This window comes from Dromiciops gliroides, chromosome 1, assembly GCF_019393635.1.
Source record: "Dromiciops gliroides isolate mDroGli1 chromosome 1, mDroGli1.pri, whole genome shotgun sequence".
NCBI lineage: Eukaryota > Metazoa > Chordata > Mammalia > Microbiotheria > Microbiotheriidae > Dromiciops > Dromiciops gliroides.
Window position 1 is genome coordinate 545,327,834 of NC_057861.1, and position 20,569 is coordinate 545,348,402.

A 20,569-nucleotide genomic window follows, 5' to 3' on the forward strand; every position below is an offset into this window, starting at 1 on the left:
ATTCTTTTGGGGGTTTTACTTAAATTGTGCAATAGTCTTGTAAAAGGCTTGGATACTCACTTCATCATTTCTCTGAGGTTTCCCCATCCCTCCTTAGGCTTCTCAGAAACAATTAACTTGTACTTCAGAACTGGACACTTATGGGCGATGGAATCCACAGTCCTAGCAAAAGTGTCATTGGTAATAATACACTTTGCCTTGGAAGTTTGCAGCCTATACAACAGGTCATTTTCAGTCATCTGGATGGTTCCAGGAATTAAGACTGTGCCTAAAGAAAAGGGAAATGTTTAACTTTTAACTTTTCATATATGTAAGGATAATATAGATTATATACCCCCTTTCTCAACTGGGATGGGTTGTTTTTATCAACTCTTGGGAACAAGATCCTCTTACTTGAATCATTCTTGTGAGGGAAAAATCCATCCTCTTCCCAATAATTCTCAGGAACTCAGCAGGGAAGTGACAAAGGCTTTATTTTCTTCTCATGAGAAGGAGGCACCCTAGTGTGCAACTAGTGGGTGCCCAGAAAGGGGGCTTGCAGGCCCTGTTTTATACCCTAGTCCCTAACACAAATGGACCCTCCCCCTTTTCATCACTGGTGGGGTTACAATCTACGAGTAAAAACTAGCTAATTGGAACACAGTATTCCCACCCTTCTTCCTTGTATGGGCATAACTCAGGAGTGGACCTTATACTTCCTTATATGGACACAACTCTGGAGCGGACCTTATTGAGACCAGGGCTCCTTGAATCATGTGACCTTGCTAACTCGAGGGGAAGGAGGGGATCTGAAACCTTTGTCCTACAAACAGGTCAGGGGGAGTATGACTGACCATTATATCCACATTGAGAGGAGACAACTACCCATTTCTCACATTCTGTTGTCAGTTCACATGGGATTCCAAAGACTTAGACCCTTTTGTCATCATATGATCACAGGATTTAGAGCTAAAAGGGACCTATTGATTATCTAGACTCTCATTTTATACTGAGGTCCAGAGAAGAGTATGTGGTGAGAAAGGAATCTCCATTTGAATGAACTTGAAATGAAAAACATTTTGAAAATGGTCAATATTACTTAAGGGACCAATTGAGTTATGATTTGAGGATTTTCTTTTATTCAAGTTTTCTTGTACAAATACGGTAATGTTTTACATAATTGGAAAAAAAAAGATGATTTTGGCCAATACCTATGAACAGGGAATAACTACCAAGAAATTAATTAATGAATCATAGAACATTAACACTGATTAAAAATTAAATTGGGGCAGCTAGGTGGTGCAGTGGATAGAGCACTGGCCCTGGATTCGGGAGGACATGAGTTCAAATCTGACTTCAGACAAGTACTAGCTGTGTGACCCTAGGCAAGTCACTTAACCCCAATTGCCTCACCAAAAAAAAAAAAATTAAAAATAGTTTAGCCTAATTCTTTCATTAAACACATAGAGAAACTAAGGCCCACAGTCACAAAGCAATCTTCTTTGTTCATCAGTCTTAGTTGTGTTTCTATTGTGAAAGACAACTCTGTTAGTTTAAGATGACCCTGGGCCTTGATGAGACTTGCTGTTCAAATATGATACTATGCGTGCACATGCATATGTATGTGTATGTAAAATTTGAACACATTACATGTTATTGAAAGGTAGCAATTATTATAATAAATCATAAGCAAAAGGTTACAACTGACACCAGAAATGTAAACATTAATTTGCTAGTAGTTATTCCGTATTTATAGGCAGTAGGCCAAGTTTGCAATAAGTTTAAAATGTTAAACTTCACATACTTCTTTAGTAGTATCTTCACAATAAGTTTATAACCTCCTGGGGGTAGGGGCAGAGATTGTATTTTTGTGCTGCTGCTTCTAGAACAGCTAGATGGTACAGTGTATAGCGTGCCAGGTACAGAGTCAGGAAGAGTAATCTTCCTGAGCTCGAATCTGGCCTCAGTCACTTACTAGCTGTGTGACCCTATGCAAGTCACTTCATCCTGTCTGTCCCAGTTCTCATTTGTAGAATGAGCTGAAGAGGGAAATGGCAAATGATTCCAATATTTTTGCCAAGAAAACCCCAAATAAGGTCACAAAGAGTCAAACACAACTGAAAAAAACAACTGAACATGAATTGTTGCCCTTAATATAGTATGTACCATATACATATCTTTTGACTGATAGTTAGTTTATTAAAAAAACAAAAATACATTAATTTAGAATTTATGCATCATAAATGTTAGGGACTAAATGAATGCATTACCAACCTGTCCGTAGACATGCCACATTTGTTAGCCACCATTCTGGAATTGTAGGCAAAATTACAATTACTCTGTCTCCCTTTTTCAGACCACAGAATTCATTAAGGACATTGGCCAGTTTTTTAGACAACAATCCCAGCTCCTGAAAGTTCCATTTCACTTCCTCTCCATTATCATTTATCCACCAGAAGGCTGGGCTTGATGGTCTCTTTCCAATCTAGTAGATATAAAAGATTTCATAGAGAGAGAGAGAGAGAGAGAGAGAGAGAGAGAGAGAGAGAGAGATGTGTATATATATATTATATATATATATAAATTAAATATTCTGTTAAAAATTTAACACTAAACACTGTGGTAAAAAGTACGCCAGTTTTTGAAGGACCACCCTTTCGGGGAAGAGACCATGACTAATGGCCGTGCACTCCACCTCCGTCTGTTAGGTACTCCACTTCGGGGGTGGGAGCTTAAAAGGCAAGGAGAGAATGGAAGTGAGGTCTTTGGTCTGCTCTCCTCATCCACTGACTGGCGCTGCACACACAGACGCTGACTGAGGTTCTACTCAGCCCGGTTCGCTGTAACAGCACGTGCTTGACGTGGCTCTCAGCTTCAGAGGTGACCTTGGGTTTTTGGTGAGCCCTAAAAGGGTTTTGGTGAGTTTTATACAGAATATAGACTAAACCTAGATTTAAGACTATTTGTTTGTATTTCTACTTTCCTATCTCTCTAATCAATACCACCTTGTAATTCTCAAACAATGAAAGCTCTAACTAAAGATCAGAGGTTTCTTCCACTTACTGGTCTGGGAGATAAATAAGGAAAAGATTAAAGGGGAGTTTAATGCTCTTGTATCCAATTTTAAATCTCACAATACCAATTGAAAAATTAAATTTGTTTGATGATTTCTTTCACTAAAATTCATTTCAATGCATAAAAGTATCAAGGTGTATAGTGAAGTGAGCAGAACCAAGAGAACATTGTGCAGACAGCAATATTGTTTGAAGAAATGTGAATGATTTAACTATTTTCAACAATACAATGATCCAAGACAATCCCAAAGGACTGTTGATGAAGCATACTCTACACCTCCAAAGAGAACTGATATTGATGGAACACAAACTAAAGTATACTATTTTCACTTTCTTTCATTTTTTCTTTTATTCAAGTTTCCTTGTACAAAATAATTAATATGGTAATGTTTTACATAATTGTACATGTATAACTCAAATCTGCTTACCGCCTCAGGGAAGGGGGAGGGGAGGAAGGGAAGGAGGGATAAAATTTGGAACTCAAAACTAGAAATAAAAATGTTTATTACTCAAAAAACCAATAAACAAATAAAAATAATTTTTAAAATAAAATAAAAGTATCATGAGACTTTTTCTACCCCTTCAAGTCCCTTTCAGGATTTTGTCCATTCGATTTCATTCACTTATGTTCATATGACTCATAGTTAATGTGTATTCAGGTTTAGTTCTGCTTTTTTGACTTTGCATTATTTCAAAAAGGTCTTTTTAGATTTATTTTTATTCTTCATACTTGTTCATCTTAATCACAATATAGTAATTAAATATATAAATCTATCGCAATGTATTTAACTCTTCTCCTATTATTATCTCTAGGATGAGGGAGGTGGGTTATGATCTTTGAACAGATGGCCATATGTGGGGGGATGTCATATTTAATAATACTTCTGTAGTATATTCCCAATGATGGAATCATTTGGTCAAAAGGAATGACCATTTTCATTAACTTTTATTGTGCACTGACAGATTGTCCTTCAAAAAAATTCTACCAAAAACAAATGAATGTACTTGTTCTTCCACAACCTCACGAACACTAGGTTTCTTTTCTTTACTTTGTTGTTGTTGTTGTTTGTCTTTTTTTTTTTTTTTTGGTGAGGCAATTGGGGTTAAGTGACTTTCCCAGGGTCACACAGCTAGTAAGTGTCAAGTGTCTGAGGCTGTATTTGAACTCAGGTCCTCCTGAATCCAGGGTCAGTGCTCTATCCACTGCGCCACCTAGCTGCCCCCTTTTTTTTTACTTTTTGAGGCAACTGGAGTTAAATGACTTGTCCAGAGTCACACTTGCCCAGTGTCTAAGTGACAGACACAGTGTTTGGGTCAGGTGTTCCTAACTTCAGGGCTGGTGCTCTATCTATTGCACCACCTACCTGCCCCTCCAATGCTGGTTTCATTGCTCTTGATGATTTGCCAATTTGATGGGTAGAAGCAATACCTTAAGGTTGTTTTAATTTTTGTCTCTTTTTTTTATTAGTGAGGTCAAACATTTTTTTCAAGTAATTATTTAAAATTTTTGTCTCCTCTTTTGAAAGTGATGTAATCAAATTTTGAAAGATTAATCATTGTGACATGATTACAAAAGACCAGTGATGAATCATTCTACTGACCTCTGGATGGAGTTGATGAACTTAAGGTACAGAATAAGACATATTTTTTAACATGGTCAACATGAGAATCTGTTTTGATTGACTGTATTTCTGAAATAAGGATCTTATTTATAGTTCCTTCAATTGGGGGGAGGCAGGGAGAATTGGGAGAGAAAGGAGTGCTAGTTATGGGGTTACCAAAATGAACAAGAAAAACTTAAAAAGATGTCCATTTAGGCCTTTTAAAAAATGCATAGAAGAGAACATAATGAAGATCAATAGAAAATTCATACAAGCAGTGTAGCTTTGAAACTATCATGTTAAGTTGATTATATGATTAACAAGAAAGACTAGCTGTTCATAGTCCAGATTTGTGGTTATATGTAAAAAACGGGAACAAAAAGAAAATGATCTCTTCATGTGCTTAGACTATTTATTATAGACTGGGAGTTTATATTTTAGATGGCAAGTTTTTATTTGTCATATTTGCCATAAACATTTTCTTCATCTATTTTTCTTTTGATTTCAATTATATTGTTTTTGTCATAAGGACAGTTTTTATTTTACTGCCTCCAAAATTCTTTCTGTTAATTGGATAAAAAATTAATCTTCTGTCAATAACTGTGATAAATATTTCATTTCATTTTCTTTCATCCAAAAGATTATGCTTTTGAAGGCTATTCTATTTTAACTTACTTAAAAGAAAGTCCAAACGGGAAACTGCATGTTTGGAATATTCTCTGAATTATAAGAAAATCTTCATCTTTGAGTTCCAGTACCCAAGACAATCATCTCTCCTGGCCTGCTAAGTCTTCTGTTCCTTACTGTTTCTTGCCTGGTCTCTTCTTTCTCATAAAGCCCAAACTTCATTTTTCCTACTTCTGATTCTATCCCTTGATTTCTGCCATTTTTGATGGTTAGGGAAAGTTCCTATTTTGTAATCACCAAGCTTCCTTCTTCCTACAAATACCAAGAACAAAATCTACCTCCAATTCCACTTCTTCCTGATCAAGAAGTAGAATGTGGAAGCACAATAATAGGCTTTACTCACACCCTCAAAAACAAAAATGAGCACAAGCAGGTTACATAATTACATAATTTGTCATTTTTGTCCCCTCTGGGCTCCTATTTGAATAAAACTCAAGGAACACAAAAATAATATTCAAATTTTGAAAAATGGAAACCTATTACTAGGGTTGACAGAAATACTTGTAGTGCCCCTGCTAGATTACTCTCTTCCTCAAACTCTCACTCACAGGTTGGGTCCCCTGAGAGACAACTTGCCAGATTCAAGTTACTCTTTGGGTCTGTTATCCTAAAAGTATAGCTGGTGAGCCCCCAACAATGTGTTTAACTTTTGATTCATCCAAAAGACAATTAGTTCAAAGCAAAGGCATTTACTGTAACAGCAAAACATCTCCCCATAAAACCAGGGCATACTATACCCAAAGTTAGTAGAAAGAGAAACAAACATAGAGATACAGAATTTCTATTGAACTCAATTGATCAGGGATCCTTGATGTACTTCTTTCCCTCCATATCCTTACCACATACCACACTAAACATGTTTAATGTAAAGCTAATTATATAAAGCTGGGTATATACTGAATTTGAAGATAATTGGGCACAGGGGTGTATGTGTTTAAAAGAGAATGTCTCTAATCCAATGGAACCTAAAAGGAAAAAGACTCATTATAACTCTTCTCTCCCTTTTCATAAAACCAGATTTTTCAAAGCCTTTTCTGATCGAATGGTCAGATTATTCTAGTAATGTTTCTATGGGCCATGAAAATAGTATAGTTAAATAGTATTCCTCTTTGTTAGCATTCATTTCCCCCCAAAATTTATAATTTTATATTTGAAACAGTAATTGTTTACAGTCATAGGTATTAGTACAGTTCATGTAGCAGATCTTAAATATCATGGAGACTAACATTTCTTTAAGAGCTTTGTCAGGACTTTTAAAAAACTTTTGTTCCTTTGAGGGAAAAATTACCAAAGGGTAGAGGGAATCCTTTATTTGTGTACCTGCAATATAAGCTGCAAAAGCCAGTTGCTATTGTTACTTGCCCTGCTAATTAGTTGTTAAAGTATTTAAACATCCATTTGAATTTTCTTCTGATTAAAATGTGCATTGTTTTCAATTCCATATTTAACTCTTTAAGTTATAATTTCTAACTTGTTTTTAATATGCTAGGCACCTTCTGTAACAATAAATGAAAAAATGAAATGAATTTAAATAGTAACTTGTATTACAAATTTATATATAACTCATATATGTACAATGGAAGGAATATGAATTTTATATAATTGTTTATTTTTTTTAGAAAAATAGTATTTGTTATAATGGTATTGTGATAATACCACTGTCTTCCAGGATTCCTTCCTCCTTACTCCTACCCCTCCTGGAAACATGGTTTAGATTGATTTTTCCCTAAAAGGCAACAAAGCTGACTTTGGGATTTGACTGATGTAGGGTCCAAGATATTTTCAAGCCCTTGTTTCAGGTCCTGCTAGACTCTGGTTGAAATGATGTTGCTTCCAGCTCACCATAGGGCATCAAAGACCCATCCATATGAGTGGGTCTGACCTGGCAGGTGTCCCAGGACTACAAGAATCTCCATACTCTGCCCTGCTGACTGGATGAGTTTCCATATGAAGACTAGGAGGGGGTTGCTAAATAATGGAGTATCCACATTGAATATCCTTTCAATTCTTTGACTAAATAAACCTGCTTTGATTAACTAATGGATGATCTCATTTCATCCCAGCAAGGAACCCGAATTTAGAGGGTACTTGCCTGAGTCAGGCCTGACCCTCACAGGTATTTTCCTCATATTGAATAGTGAGCTAGTGGCCATAAAGAACTCTGTAGTTGTTCTCTGGGGGCCTGGACCTATGATTTCATTCTTCTTGGAAACTCCTGTATCAACACAGGTCAACACCTTGTCTGAAACTTGGAATGTAAGAGAGTTGCCTAGAGCACTGAGACAACAAGCAATGACTAGGGTCATGCATCCAGTGTGCGTCAGAATCAGGACTTGAATCCACATCTTCTTGGCTTTGAGGCTCATTGTGCCAGGCTGCTTCTTCATGAGAGAACCAAATTGTTTTGGTGAAAAGGAATTAAATGAATTGGATACATCATTGGAAGTCCCCTTCCCAACTCAGAGATGAAACAGAACCCACCCTCCATGAATTAACTTTCTCCTCCACCTTTTCCTTTTTTTCTTTCCCCTGAATCTTTGGAGGACTTCTTTTCTTAGAGCTGGCTTTCCCTGAATTTGCATTTTACAGGTGGTTTGGATGTTTAAAGTGGGAATAGGGGCAGCTAGGTGGCACAGTGGATAGAGCACCGGCCCTGGAGTAAGGAGTACCTGAGTTTAAATCCGGCCTCAGACACTTAACACTTACTAGCTGTGTGACCCTGGGCAAGTCACTTAACCCCAATTGCCTCACTAAAAAAAAAAAAGTGGGAATAGCTGAGGGAATACAAGAGTAATTGTGGAGCAAAACTCACAGAAGAATGTGCTGAAATCATCTTCCAACCAAGGATGGCTTTGAAGGTTGGAAGGAGGGAGCTGCTGTGCTGAGACAGGAGTGGAGCCAACCCCACAAGTCACCCTGACACAGATCCAGTCCCAGGAAGGCCTCACCTGAGAAAGAGACCCCCAGAGCCTCTGAATCAGCTGCAGCGCCAGTGTTGTCTGGAACTAAGTTCACAGTCTGATGAGAGGGCTGAGCCCTGGGCAGGGGGGAGACTTCAGGGGTCTATCCTGGTGCTGAGGCACCTGGTGCTTGGGTTTTTCACCCCAGCTGGGAACCAGGAGGTAGGCTTGAGTAGCAGTGACCCAGGTGGGGGAGGGGCACAGGCTCATCAGAGCTGACAACCACAACACACAAAGCTGGTTGATTAGCAAGTTTGTCTGGAGTCATCTATGGATCAGGGAATAGGACAGGCAAATGAAGAACCTGATCCTCCTTAGATCATACCACCTGGGACCTTCTGAAGCTTGGGATAGTGCAGCCTGGAAACAGTGCCCCACTTTAAGGAGCTAAAAGTTAAGTAAAATAAAGGCAAGATGAGCAGACACAGAAAGGTGAGGACCATAGAAAGTTTCTTTAGTGACAAAGAAGATTGAGGTGCACCTTCAGAGGAAGATGTCAATGTTAGGGCCCCTGTATCTAAAGTTTCCAAGAAAAATATGAATTGGTCTCAGGACACAGAGGTGCTCAAAAAGGACTTTGAAGATAAAGTTAGAGAGGTAGAGGAAAAAATGGAAAGAGAAATGAGGGTGATGCAGGAAAGACATCAGAAAAAAGTCAACAGCTTGAAAAGCCAAATTGGCCAAATGGAAAAGGAGGTACAAAAGCTCTCTGACAAAAATAATTTTCTAAGAATTAGGATTGAACAAATGGAAGCTAGTGACTTTATGAGAAACCAAGACACAATAAAGCAAATCCAAATGAATAAAAAAATAGAAGACAATGTGAAATATCTTCTGGGAAAAACTGCTGACCTGGAAAATAGGTCCAGGAGAGATAATTTGAAAATTATTGTTCTACCTGAAAACCATGATCAAAGAAAGAGCTTAGACATCATCTTCCAAGAAATTGTCAGGGAAAATTGCCCTGACATTCTAGAAGAAGAAGGTAAAATAGAAATTGAAAGAATCCACAGATCACCTCCTAAAAAGATCCCAAAAGGAAAACTCCTAGGCATATTATAGCCAAATTCCAGAGTTCTCAGGTCAAGGAGAAAATATTACAAGCTGTCAAAAAGAAAGAATTCAAGTACTGTGGAGCCCCAGTCAGGATAGCATAAGATCTAGCAGCTTCTACATTAAAGGACTGGAGGGCATGGAATATGATATTCCAGAGGGCAAAGGAATTGGGATTACAACCAAGAATCACCTACCCAGCAAAACTGAGCATAATCTTTCAGAGGAAAAATGGGAGTTTGATAAAAAGAAGACTTTCAGGCATTCATGATGAAAAGACCTGAACTGAATGTCAAATTTGACTTTCAAATACAAGACCCTAGAGAACCATAAAAAATTGGAGTTGGGGGACATACCTGGGGTTGTGCAGTGGGTGACTGTCTTGTGTCTGAGGCCAGGTTTTGGCTGGGATCCCCTGGGGTCCAAGGTGGATGCTTTGTCTACTGTGTTACCTAGCTGCCCCATGATGACATCTTTAGGGTTAAATTGAGGGGTGAAGGGAATGCACTGGGGGAGGGGGAAGGACAGAGGTAACATGGGGTGAAATCCCACAAGAAAGAAACAGGAAAGGGCTCATGGAGTGGGGGAAGAAATGGGGGAGGAACAGGGCAGTAAATGAATTTTACATTCATCAGAACAGGTTCAAAGAACTTAATCTCATCAGAGTTGGCTCAAGGAGGGATTAACACACACACACACACACACACACACACACACACATGCACACACACTTGGGTGGAGTAATCTATTTAATCTGGGCAGTAAATGAGCCTAACATTTATGAGAATTGGCTCAAGGACAGAATAACATACACACTCAATTGGTGGAGTAATCTATCTAACCTGCAGGAAAATAGGAGGGGAAGGGGATAAAGAGAGAGGGGCAAAAGAAGGGAGGATAGATTGGGGAGGGGAAGGACAGAAGCAAATCCCTTTTGAAGAGGGATAGGGTGAAAGAAGATAGATAATAGAGTAAATATCATGGGGAAGGGAATAGGATGGAAGGAAACAGTTAACAATCATGTTAACTAATTAACAATCATGTCAAGTAATCATGAAAAAGAGAAAAAGGGAAAAATTGTAAAAAAAAAATTTATATCAACTCTTTGTGGTAGCTAAGAATTGGGAATCAAGGGAATGTCCATTAATTGAGGAATGACTGAAAAAGCTGTGGTATATGATTGTAGTGGAATGGTATTGCGCTATAGGAAATGACAAAGAGGATGATACCAGAAAAACCTGGAAATACTCATATGAACTGATGTATAGTGAAGTGAGCAAAACTGGGAGGACATTGTGCATAGTGACAGCAGTATTGTTCAATGAACAATTGTGAATCATTTAACTATTCTCAGCAATACAATGATCCAAGACAATCTCAAGGGACTAATGATGAAAAATAACTATCCACCTCCATAGAAAGAACTGATGAAAAGAGCACATGTGGACTGTACATATATAACCTATATCAGATTGGTTGATATCATGTGATGGGGGGAGGAAAATGAGGGAAGGAGAAAAATTTGGAACTCTAAATCTTATGAAAATGAATGTTGAAAACTACCCTTACATGTAACTGGAAAAAAGAAAATAAATGTTTGTTGCACTGAAAATTTTTTTAAAAAGAGTAATTGTGGCTTGATAGCAACTAGTTTGTACAGTGGATAAAGCGCTGGGCCTGGAGTCAGGAAGACTCATCTTCCTGACTTCAAATATGGCCCCGGGCACTTACCAGCTGTGTGACCTTGGACAAGTCACTTAACCCTGCTTGCCTCAGTTCCTCATCTGTCAAATGAGCTGAAGAAGGAGATGGCAAACCATTCCAGTATCTTTGCCAAGAAAACCCCAAATGGGGTCACAGAGTCAGACATGACTGAAAAATAACTGAACAACAAAAGCAGTACAAAATGAGTAGAAATAGCTCTGTTCAGTTCTTTGCTTGAAAGATGAAGAACATAAAATAAAATTCAGCTTTGCCATTTGTTATACAGGATTATTTCCTACATACAGTTGATTATAACTTTTGGGGGGAGGGGTAGTTCAGACCTATGATTTAATTATTTCACAAGCCACTGTTCTATACATTAAGATGTTAAATGACTCATCTAGAGACACATTGCCAGTATGTTTCAGAAGGGGGATTTGAACCCAGGTCATCCTAACTCTTAGGCAAGCTTTCTAAACATTATGCAATACAGTTTTTCTAATGACTATACTTGATATTTATGTTGCTTTTTAAGGTTTGCAAAGCACTTTATATACAAGATCTCATTTGATCAAACTAACCCTGGGAGGCAGCAACTATGTTATTATTATCCTTATTTTACAAATAAAGAAACCAAGGCTTAGAGAGGTTGGGTGATTTGCACACAGTCATACAATTAGTAAGTTTCCAAGGTCGGATACAAACCCAGGTATTTCCTAACTACAAGATAAAGCTTTCGTCTCACCTCTGCTGCAAAGCCTTCCTGGACTACTCTGAACTCTTGATTTTGTCCTTCTCTGAGATCCTATTGCACCATACCACTTAATATTTGGTTAAGTCTTTTTTTCTCATATTGTTTCATGCACCTTAGTCTTTCTTGTCTTCTCAACTGGATCTATTGAAAGCATGAAGCATGCCTTATACTTCCATTATATTTCCCAATAACACAGCCCAGTTGTGTGCAAAAGCCACTCAATACATATTCGTTTGAATTGATAGTACTTAGTATCCAAATTGCTTAGCCTATCAGTATTGATATTTTTTACCTGAAACAGTATCAGGACTGGAGATTTATCAAATTCACACAAGAACCATTTCACCATAATTATTCACATCCTTCCCTCCATCCCAGCAATCCCATACCTTCTCCATCTTGGCCCAATGATCCAGAACATCTTTGGCAAAGTTGAAATACTGCGGTACCTCTATTTTGAAATTTTGTTTAACAGATTCATAGTCTGAAAAGTTCTGAGGTGCTGGTACTCTGTAATCTTTGTGGAATGCTCTCACAGACACCTTAGGGATCCTCAGCAACTTGGAGCACTGTATTCTAAGAAAAATATTCATGGCTACAAGAGATGGTATCAGTCCAGTTGGCGATTTCGTATTCAGGCTGTCTCTGGTGAATGATCTGAAAAGACAGACAACGCACTTCACATTCACTGCTGTCTTGAGGACAGACACCCAGAGCAACTGCTACTGATTTGATGAATGGTTGTATTTTATGACTACATTCTACCCTGATGAACAAGGAAATGGCAAACCATTCCAGCATCGTTGCCAAGAAAACATCAAATGGGGTCATAAAGACTTGGACACAACTGAAATGATTCAACAACAAAAACATTCTACCATAGCTTTTACTTTCAATATCAGGAAAAACCTGAGACTAGCCATCACACAATCATGGTAGTTTTCCCATGTGGATTCCAAAAATAGTTTACCAATGTTAATGAAAACTTTCAACAGATAACCTACAAATAAAGAAACTGAGAATAGCCCAACATATAATTATAATTGTTATTAATTAAGTATTTATAAGCAGCCTGCAAATGATGATAAAGATTTTATAGTTTCATAGTCAACATAGTAAGAATATATCTCAAGGTTTTCACACTCAGATTAGTAACCCACACTACTTTCCAGGCCAGGCTTGGACATGTTCATCTTTGACTGAATTTATCTGAGAGTTAATAATGATAGAGCTGTGGGACTATATTTAAACTCTTAAGAACTTTATAAGAAAATGCCCATAGGAGGATTGGTTCCTTAATGGTTCAAGGGGAGAGTAGAAACTTTGTCACTACCCTTTGTCTCAGCAATAGCCACTACTACATCTGTATCCTAAAGAGATCATCAAAAAGGGGAAAGGGACCTACATGTACACAAATATGTATAGCTGCCAAGAACTGGAAACTGAGAAGCCCATCAATTGGATCTGCTTGTGAGACAACTGTTCAGTGTCACCATTTTATACCGTGTAATACAAATCAGGAGGTAAAGAGGGAGAGTACTCCAGGCAAGTCCAATCAAGCCAAATTTAATCAGTTGCTTGATTTATCTTTTCAGTTGTCTAGGATTAAAAACACATTAAGAGGGCAGCTAGGTGGCACAGTGGATAAAGCACTGGCCCTGGATTCAGGAGTTCCTGAGTTCAAATCCAGCCTCAGACACTTGACACTTACTAGCTGTGTGACCCTGGGCAAGTCACTTAATCCTCATTGCCCCGCCAAAACCAAAATAAATTTAAAAACACATTAAGAATGAAGATTAAACTTCTTCTTTCCCTCCTGAGAGCTGGTTTGTTAAAAGCAGTACACCACTGCTCAACCCACAATCTCCATGATAGTTAATTGAAGTGCTTGCTTCCAACACAACCATCTTATCCCCTTCACCCATCATGGCCTGACACTTGCCCACTTGAGTCCCTCCTGCTGCTGGCCTCCCATGGCTAGGCAAGCACCCAGCATCTCTCCTGCTCCATTAGGCCCTCTAGGATGTTGATAACCTCAACTTGGGCATCTGCAGACATACCCAAGCATACCCACTTCCTGCCTGAGAAATTACTTCCTGGCTAAGGTATGTGCCCTTCACCAGAGCAGGCTCTGCACTTGTGGCAGTGGTCAGTGAGTAACAGTACCACCCCTTCCTTTTAATTTTAGGTGGTACAAGAGTAAGTTGCATAGGGTAAGGAGGAGTGGATAGGTTTCAATCTATATTGCAGAACTCATATTATCTTTTCCCCAAAATCTATCCCTCTCATGAACTCCTCCATTTTCATATAGGCCACTACCATCCCTCTTGTCACCCAGGGTCAAAAACTTGGCTTCAGCCAGAACTCCTCAATCTTATCACACATCCAGTCAGCTGCCCAATCTTGTCATTGATACTTCCATAATACTCACATCTGTCCTCTCCTCTCTGCTCACATGGCCACTGCTACTTCAGACTCTCATAATCTTTTACCTGGTCTATTGCAATGGCCTCCTAACAGATCTTGCCTAAAGCCTCTTCTCACTCCAAACTGCTGACAAAGTGATTTTTCTAAAGCACAAGTCTGTCTCTATCACCACTACCCCACCAAAAGTCTCTTGAAGTCATTAGAAATTTTTTTTCCCATCATGGACCATTTATAACAAAGGATCACAAAGGAAACCAATTATTCTGAAATAGTTATTAAAATGTAAAAAAAAAATTCACAGACCCGAAGTTAAGAACACCTAGAATCAAATACTATTTTTAGAACTTCATCCTTTTAAAATTTCTATTTTTATGCAAGACATAATAATAGTGGCACATATATATATATAATTTACATATTAAACAATCTAGTTAACTGGACTGCTTTCTTCTATAACTATTCCTTATACTCTTCCCATGTCTTTGCTCATATTTTTTTCCTTTCAAATGCCTCTGCTCCTATGTCCCCAAATACAAGCCTACTGAAACACTACCCACCTTTCAGGACTCAGTTCAAGTGTTACCTCCTTCCTCCAGCCTCCTAGTTGGAAATGACTTTCCCCTTATCTTAACTCTAGAAGATTTAAATGGCTTGTGTAATCTTATGCAACACCCTTATAAAGGTGTTGTGAAAGGAGAACCTTGCACTCTGAACAAGTGGGATTTATATCAAGAATGCAGGGTTGTTTCAGTATTAGGAAAACTATTGGCATAATTGACCATATCAATAACAAAACCAACAGAAATCATATGATTATCTCAACAGATGCAGAAAAACCTTTTGACAAAATACAGTACCCATTCCTATTAATAACACAGGAATAAATGGAGCTTACCTTAAAATGATAGGTAATATTTAACTATCAGCAAGCATTATCCGTAATGGGGATAAGTTAGCAGTCTTCCCAATATAATCAGGGGTAAAACAAGGATGCCTATTATCACCTCTATTATTTGATATTGTACTAGAAATGTTAGCTATAGCAATAAGAGAAGAAAAAGAAATTAAAGGAATTAGAATAGGCAATGAGAAAAAAAACCTATTACTCTTTGCAGATGATGATGTTATACTTAGAAAATCCTAGAGAATCAACTAAAAAAATGACTTGAAAGTATAACAACTTTAGTAAAGTTGCAGGATACAAAATAAACCCACATAAATCATCAGTATTTCTATATGCTACAAAGTCCAGCAGCAACAGATAGAATGAAAAATACCATTTAAAATAACTGTAGACAAGCAGCTAGGTGGTGCAATGGATAAAGCACCAGCCCTGGATTCAGGAGGACCTGAGTTCAAATCTGACCTCAGACACTTGACACTAGCTATGTGACCCTGGGCAAGTTACTTAACCCTCATTGCCCTGCAAAAAATAAATAAAATAAAATAAAATAACTGTAGACAATATAAAATACCTGGGAGTCTACCTGCCAAAAGAAACACAGGAACTATATGAACACAACCATAAAACATGGCTCACACAAATATAGTACGATCTAAACAATTGGGAAAATAATAATTGCTCATGGGCAGGTCAAGTCAATATAATGTAAATGGCAATCCTACCTAAATTAATCTATTTTTAGTGCCATACCAAACTATCAAAAATTATTTTATAGTTCTAGAAAAAATAATAAAATTCAACTGGAAGAAAGAACAAAAGCTCAAGGATATCAAGAGAATCAATGAAAGAAAATGCAAAAGAAGGTAGACTAACCATATGAGATCTCAAATATATTATAAAGTGGTAATTATCAAAACAATCTGGTACTGGCTAAGAAATAGATTGGTGGATCAGTGGAATAGAATAGTTATGCCAAACACTATCATAAATGACTACTGTAATCTAGTATATAATAAACCTAAAGATCCAGTAATTATCAAAACAATCTGGTACTGGCTAAGAAATAGATTGGTGGATCAGTGGAATAGAATAGTTATGCCAAACACTATCATAAATGACTACTGTAATCTAGTATATAATAAACCTAAAGATCCAAGGTTTTGGAACAAAAACTCATTATCTGACAAAAACTGCTGGGAAAACTGGAAAACCATATGGCAAAAACTAGGTATAGACCAACATCTCACATTGTATACTAAAATAAGGTCAGAATGCGTACATGATTTATACATAAAGGGTGATAAAATAAGCAAATTATGAGAGCATGGAATAGTTTATCTGTCAGATTTATGGACAGGGGTAGAATTTAGGACCAACGAAGATCCAGAGAACATTATAAAATGTAAAATAGATAATTTTGGTTGTATATAATTAGACAGCTCTTTCACACACAAAAAAGCAACCAAAATTACAAGGAAAGCAGAAAGCTGAGAAACAATTTTTTTAGCCAGTGTTTCTGATAAAGGCCTCATTTCTCAAATATATAGAGAACTGAGCAAGATTATAAAAATACAAGTCATTCCCCAATTGAGAAATGGTCAAAGGATATGAACAGGCAATTTTCAGACAAAAATCAAAGCTATCTATAGCCATATGAAAAAATGCTCTAAATCACTACTGATCAGAGAGATACAAATGAAGACAACACTGCAGTACCACCTTACACTTATCAGAGTGGATAATGACAAAAAAAGAAAATGTTGGCTGTTGGAGGGGATGTGGGAAAACCAGGATGTCAATCCACTGTTGGAAGAGTTGTGAACTGATCCAACTATTCTGGAGAGCAATTTGGAACTATGCCCAAAGGGCTATAAAACTGTGCATACCCTTTGATACAGCTAGGTTTATATCCTGAAGACATCCAAAAAAAAAAAAAAAGGAAAAAGGACCTATTTATACAAAAATATTTATAGCAGCTCTTTTTTGGTAGCAAAGAATTGGAAATCAAAGGGATGTCCATCAATTGGGGAATGGCTAGACAAACTGTGGTATATGATTGTAATGGAATATTATTGTCCTATAAGAAATGACAAGCAGGATGATTTCAGAAAGGCCTGGAAAGACTTATGTGAACTGGTATATAGTGAAGTGAACAGAACCAGGAGAATATTGTACATGGTAACAGCAATATTGTTTGATGAAAAACTGCGAATGATTTGGCTATTCTTAGCAATACAATGATCAAAGACAAGCCCAAGGGACTAATGATGAAGCATATTATCCACCTCCAGAGAAAGAACCGATATTGATTGAACACAAACTGAAGAACACTATTTTTCACTTTCTTTCATTATTTTCTTTTGAGTCTTCTTGTACAGAATGACTAATATGGAAATGTTTTACATAATTGCACATGTATTACCTCTATCTCAGGGAGGGATAAAGGGAGGGAGGGAGGGAGAGAGAGAATTTGGAACTCAAAACTTTAAATAAAAATATTTATTAAAAATTTTTTTAAAAGAAAGAACTTTATTAAAACTGTAAAGGGATGTTTAAATCAACAACAAGCACATCTATTGAGCACCTGCTTTGTTCCAGGCACTACACTACAAATTACAGCAATTTGAGGACATGTTTTAACCCAAACTAAACTAACTTCTTTCAAGTGGGTGGATGGGTGAGCTACTTTATTTAGTCTTTGTATCTCCCTTCGAAATAATAAAGACATCATCTGCCCTGAAGTCAGGAAGACCTTTGGCTCAAGTCTTGACTCTTAAACAGGTAGGCTGTCTAGCCCTGGGTAAGTCATTTAACTTTTGGGTGCCCTCCAAGCAACCCTCTAAAACTTAAGCACTGCATTGGTTGGTAGAGGGAGTCTCTTCAATGGGAATTCCCTATATCAATGAAGTCACAGTTCCATCAGATCCTTTGATCCCAATCTACTGCAATGGCTAGAATGCTGGTTTGAACATAGTAGAACCTTAATAAATGTTTGTTGAATGTTGAGTGTTTTAGGGGCACATGAGAAGGTAATAGGAAATACAGATATTTGGTGGAAAGATGGTTGAAATGAAAACACCTCAACATATTTTTAGCCTTCATCTCAATGCTTTGATTCTACATTGCAAAAACTATATAAACGATCTGAGATTTTGTCATAGGGAATTACTCCTATCCAGGAAGATGAAGACATCCAGGGTGCCTTTCAGCTCTAAGTCTCTGACCCCAATTTCATACGATTTAGTATCAGTCAATCCAAAAGCATTTATTAAAGGCATACTAAATGTCAGGCACTGTACTAGGCACAAGGAATACTAATACAAAAGCAAGATGCTGGGGTCAAGGTACAATTTGTCTGACTGTAGCTGATCAATATAAGTTCAGAAGGCTCTACCACAGGTTGAGCACAAATAGTCTGAATATTTGGAGTGGAGATGTCTCTAAATTTGTGCATCCCATGTTTCTTTTGAGCTACTGCAATTCTGCTTTGCTTTTAGAGCATAGAGATTTCTTTGATCCAGGCAAGCTGTGTTCGATGGTCCCATGCCAGCGTCTGGCAAGATGCCCAATCAATTTCAGAGTTCTTCAGAGAGATCTTGAAAATGTCTTTGTATAGCTTCTTCTGACCTCCCTGTGAGGGCTTGTCTCGCACGAGTCCTCCATAAAATAGTCTCTTACACAAATGTACATTTGGCATTCAAACAACATGGCCAGCCTATTGGAGCTTCCCTCTCTGCAGTAGAGTTTGAATGCGTGGCAATTCAGTTAAAAAAAGGACCTCCAAGTTCGGTACCTTATCTCTAGACTCTTCCTAAAACAATTCAAATGAAAGCAGTTCAGTTTCCTGGCATGGTGCTAGCACACTGTCCAGGTTTCACAGGATTGTGCAATGTCTCCACAGACCTTCAGTTTGGTAGGCAGTCTGATACCTCTTCTCTCTCACACACACTTTGGAGACTCCCAAATACTGAGCAAGCTCTGGTAATTGTGTGTCAACCTCATTATTGTGAGTGAGATTTTCCCCACCCCTTAGTTATAAGAGATTCAAAGATATTTATGATAATAATCAGTATATCAACTAAAAACTGTGATTTACTATATCTAGATATTTTATTCTATTTCATTTGTAGATTAAGTGAATAATAGAGCTAATCTCCATATTGGATAGCCAGTGTTGGACGGATAGCCAATGCTGTATGATCATTAAGTCTTGCTAGAAATTATCCCTAGCCATCATCTGTTGCTTCTAGACATCATCCTATCCATCTCAGCATTTGCTGTCCAGTAATTCTAGTTGGTACATTGTGATTCTGATTAGCAATCCTAAGTAGCTTCTAGCTAACATCTATTACATCACAGTTTGCAGATCATGGTATTCCCCACTAATGGCAAAGCTAGTGGCTGGAAAGCAAATTTTGGCTGATCAACCAATTTGAGAAGAAATTTGTCTAGAATCCATAAGCCCTGTGAGGGTATAAAACCCTGGTGAGCCCCAAGCTTGGGGTCTCTCAGGACCTACCCCTGTTTGAGACCGGCTTTATTGTGACACTGGCCCTCTCTCAATAAACCTATTTTCTTCAGCTTGGAGACTTTGTTGTTTCTTTCCTTCATCAGACTTTTCACAACATTATGAATGTGTACATCCCTGGAAAGTATACTGCCAAAGTAAGTGAACTTATCCTCAGTATTCAAATTTTCTCCATTTGCTGTAAATGAGAATTCCACATATGGAAGATGTGTTACTGGCTGGCGGAGAATCTTTTCTCGGCATTAATTGTTAAGATAAAATTAGGGGGCGCAGTGGATAGAGCACCGGCCCTGGAGTCAGGAGGACCTGAGTTCAAATCCAGCCTCAGACACTTAACACTTACTAGCTGTGTGACCCTGGGCAAGTCACTTAACCCCAATTGCCTCACTTAAAAAAAAAAAAGATAAAATTAGTACAGAGAGGCAGCTAGGTGGTGCAGTGGATAGAGCACGGGCCCTGGATTCAGGAGGACCTGAGTTCAAATCCAGCCTCAGACACTCAACACTTACTACTTAACCCCAATTGCCTCAGCAAAAAAAAAAAAAGAGAGAGAGATGTAAAATTAGCATAAGCAGCATAGAATTGATCCATACTTTGTTGAATCTCAGCTTTAGATGCTGCATTGAGTGCACAATCATCTGAGAATAAAAAGTCATGCACCAACTCTCCTTCCTCTTTAGTCTTGGCTTGTAGCTTTTCAAGTTAAATAATTTACTGTCAGTGTGGGCAATTGACCTTAATGCCATTTTCATTCTTATTGAGGGTGTATGACAACATGGCTGAAACATCATGCTAAAAAGCATGGGAACAAGCACACAGGTCTGCTTCACTCCACTGGTGACTGGGAAAGCACATGAGCATCGTCCACTGTCCAGAACCTATGCTAGCATGCTATCAT

At 37.9% G+C, this 20,569-nt stretch overlaps 1 protein-coding gene across 4 annotated transcripts in view; it reads right to left on the reverse strand.

Annotated features, from left to right (window-relative positions):
• ACSM3 (acyl-CoA synthetase medium chain family member 3) overlaps positions 1–20,569 on the reverse strand; it is a 45,888-nt gene that overhangs the window by 21,886 nt on the left and 3,433 nt on the right. For 3 of the 4 annotated variants that reach the window (XM_043973787.1, XM_043973796.1, XM_043973778.1), the window contains exons 2-4: positions 12,202–12,469; positions 2,254–2,464; positions 61–268 (exon numbers count right to left, since the gene is read on the reverse strand). In XM_043973787.1, coding sequence (XP_043829722.1) covers positions 61–268; positions 2,254–2,464; positions 12,202–12,405 — 623 coding nt within the window. In that variant the 5' untranslated portion in view covers positions 12,406–12,469. Of the gene's footprint in view, positions 1–60; positions 269–2,253; positions 2,465–12,201; positions 12,470–14,796; positions 14,859–20,569 lie in introns of those variants that run through there. The other variant, XM_043973789.1, reaches the window with a different exon arrangement.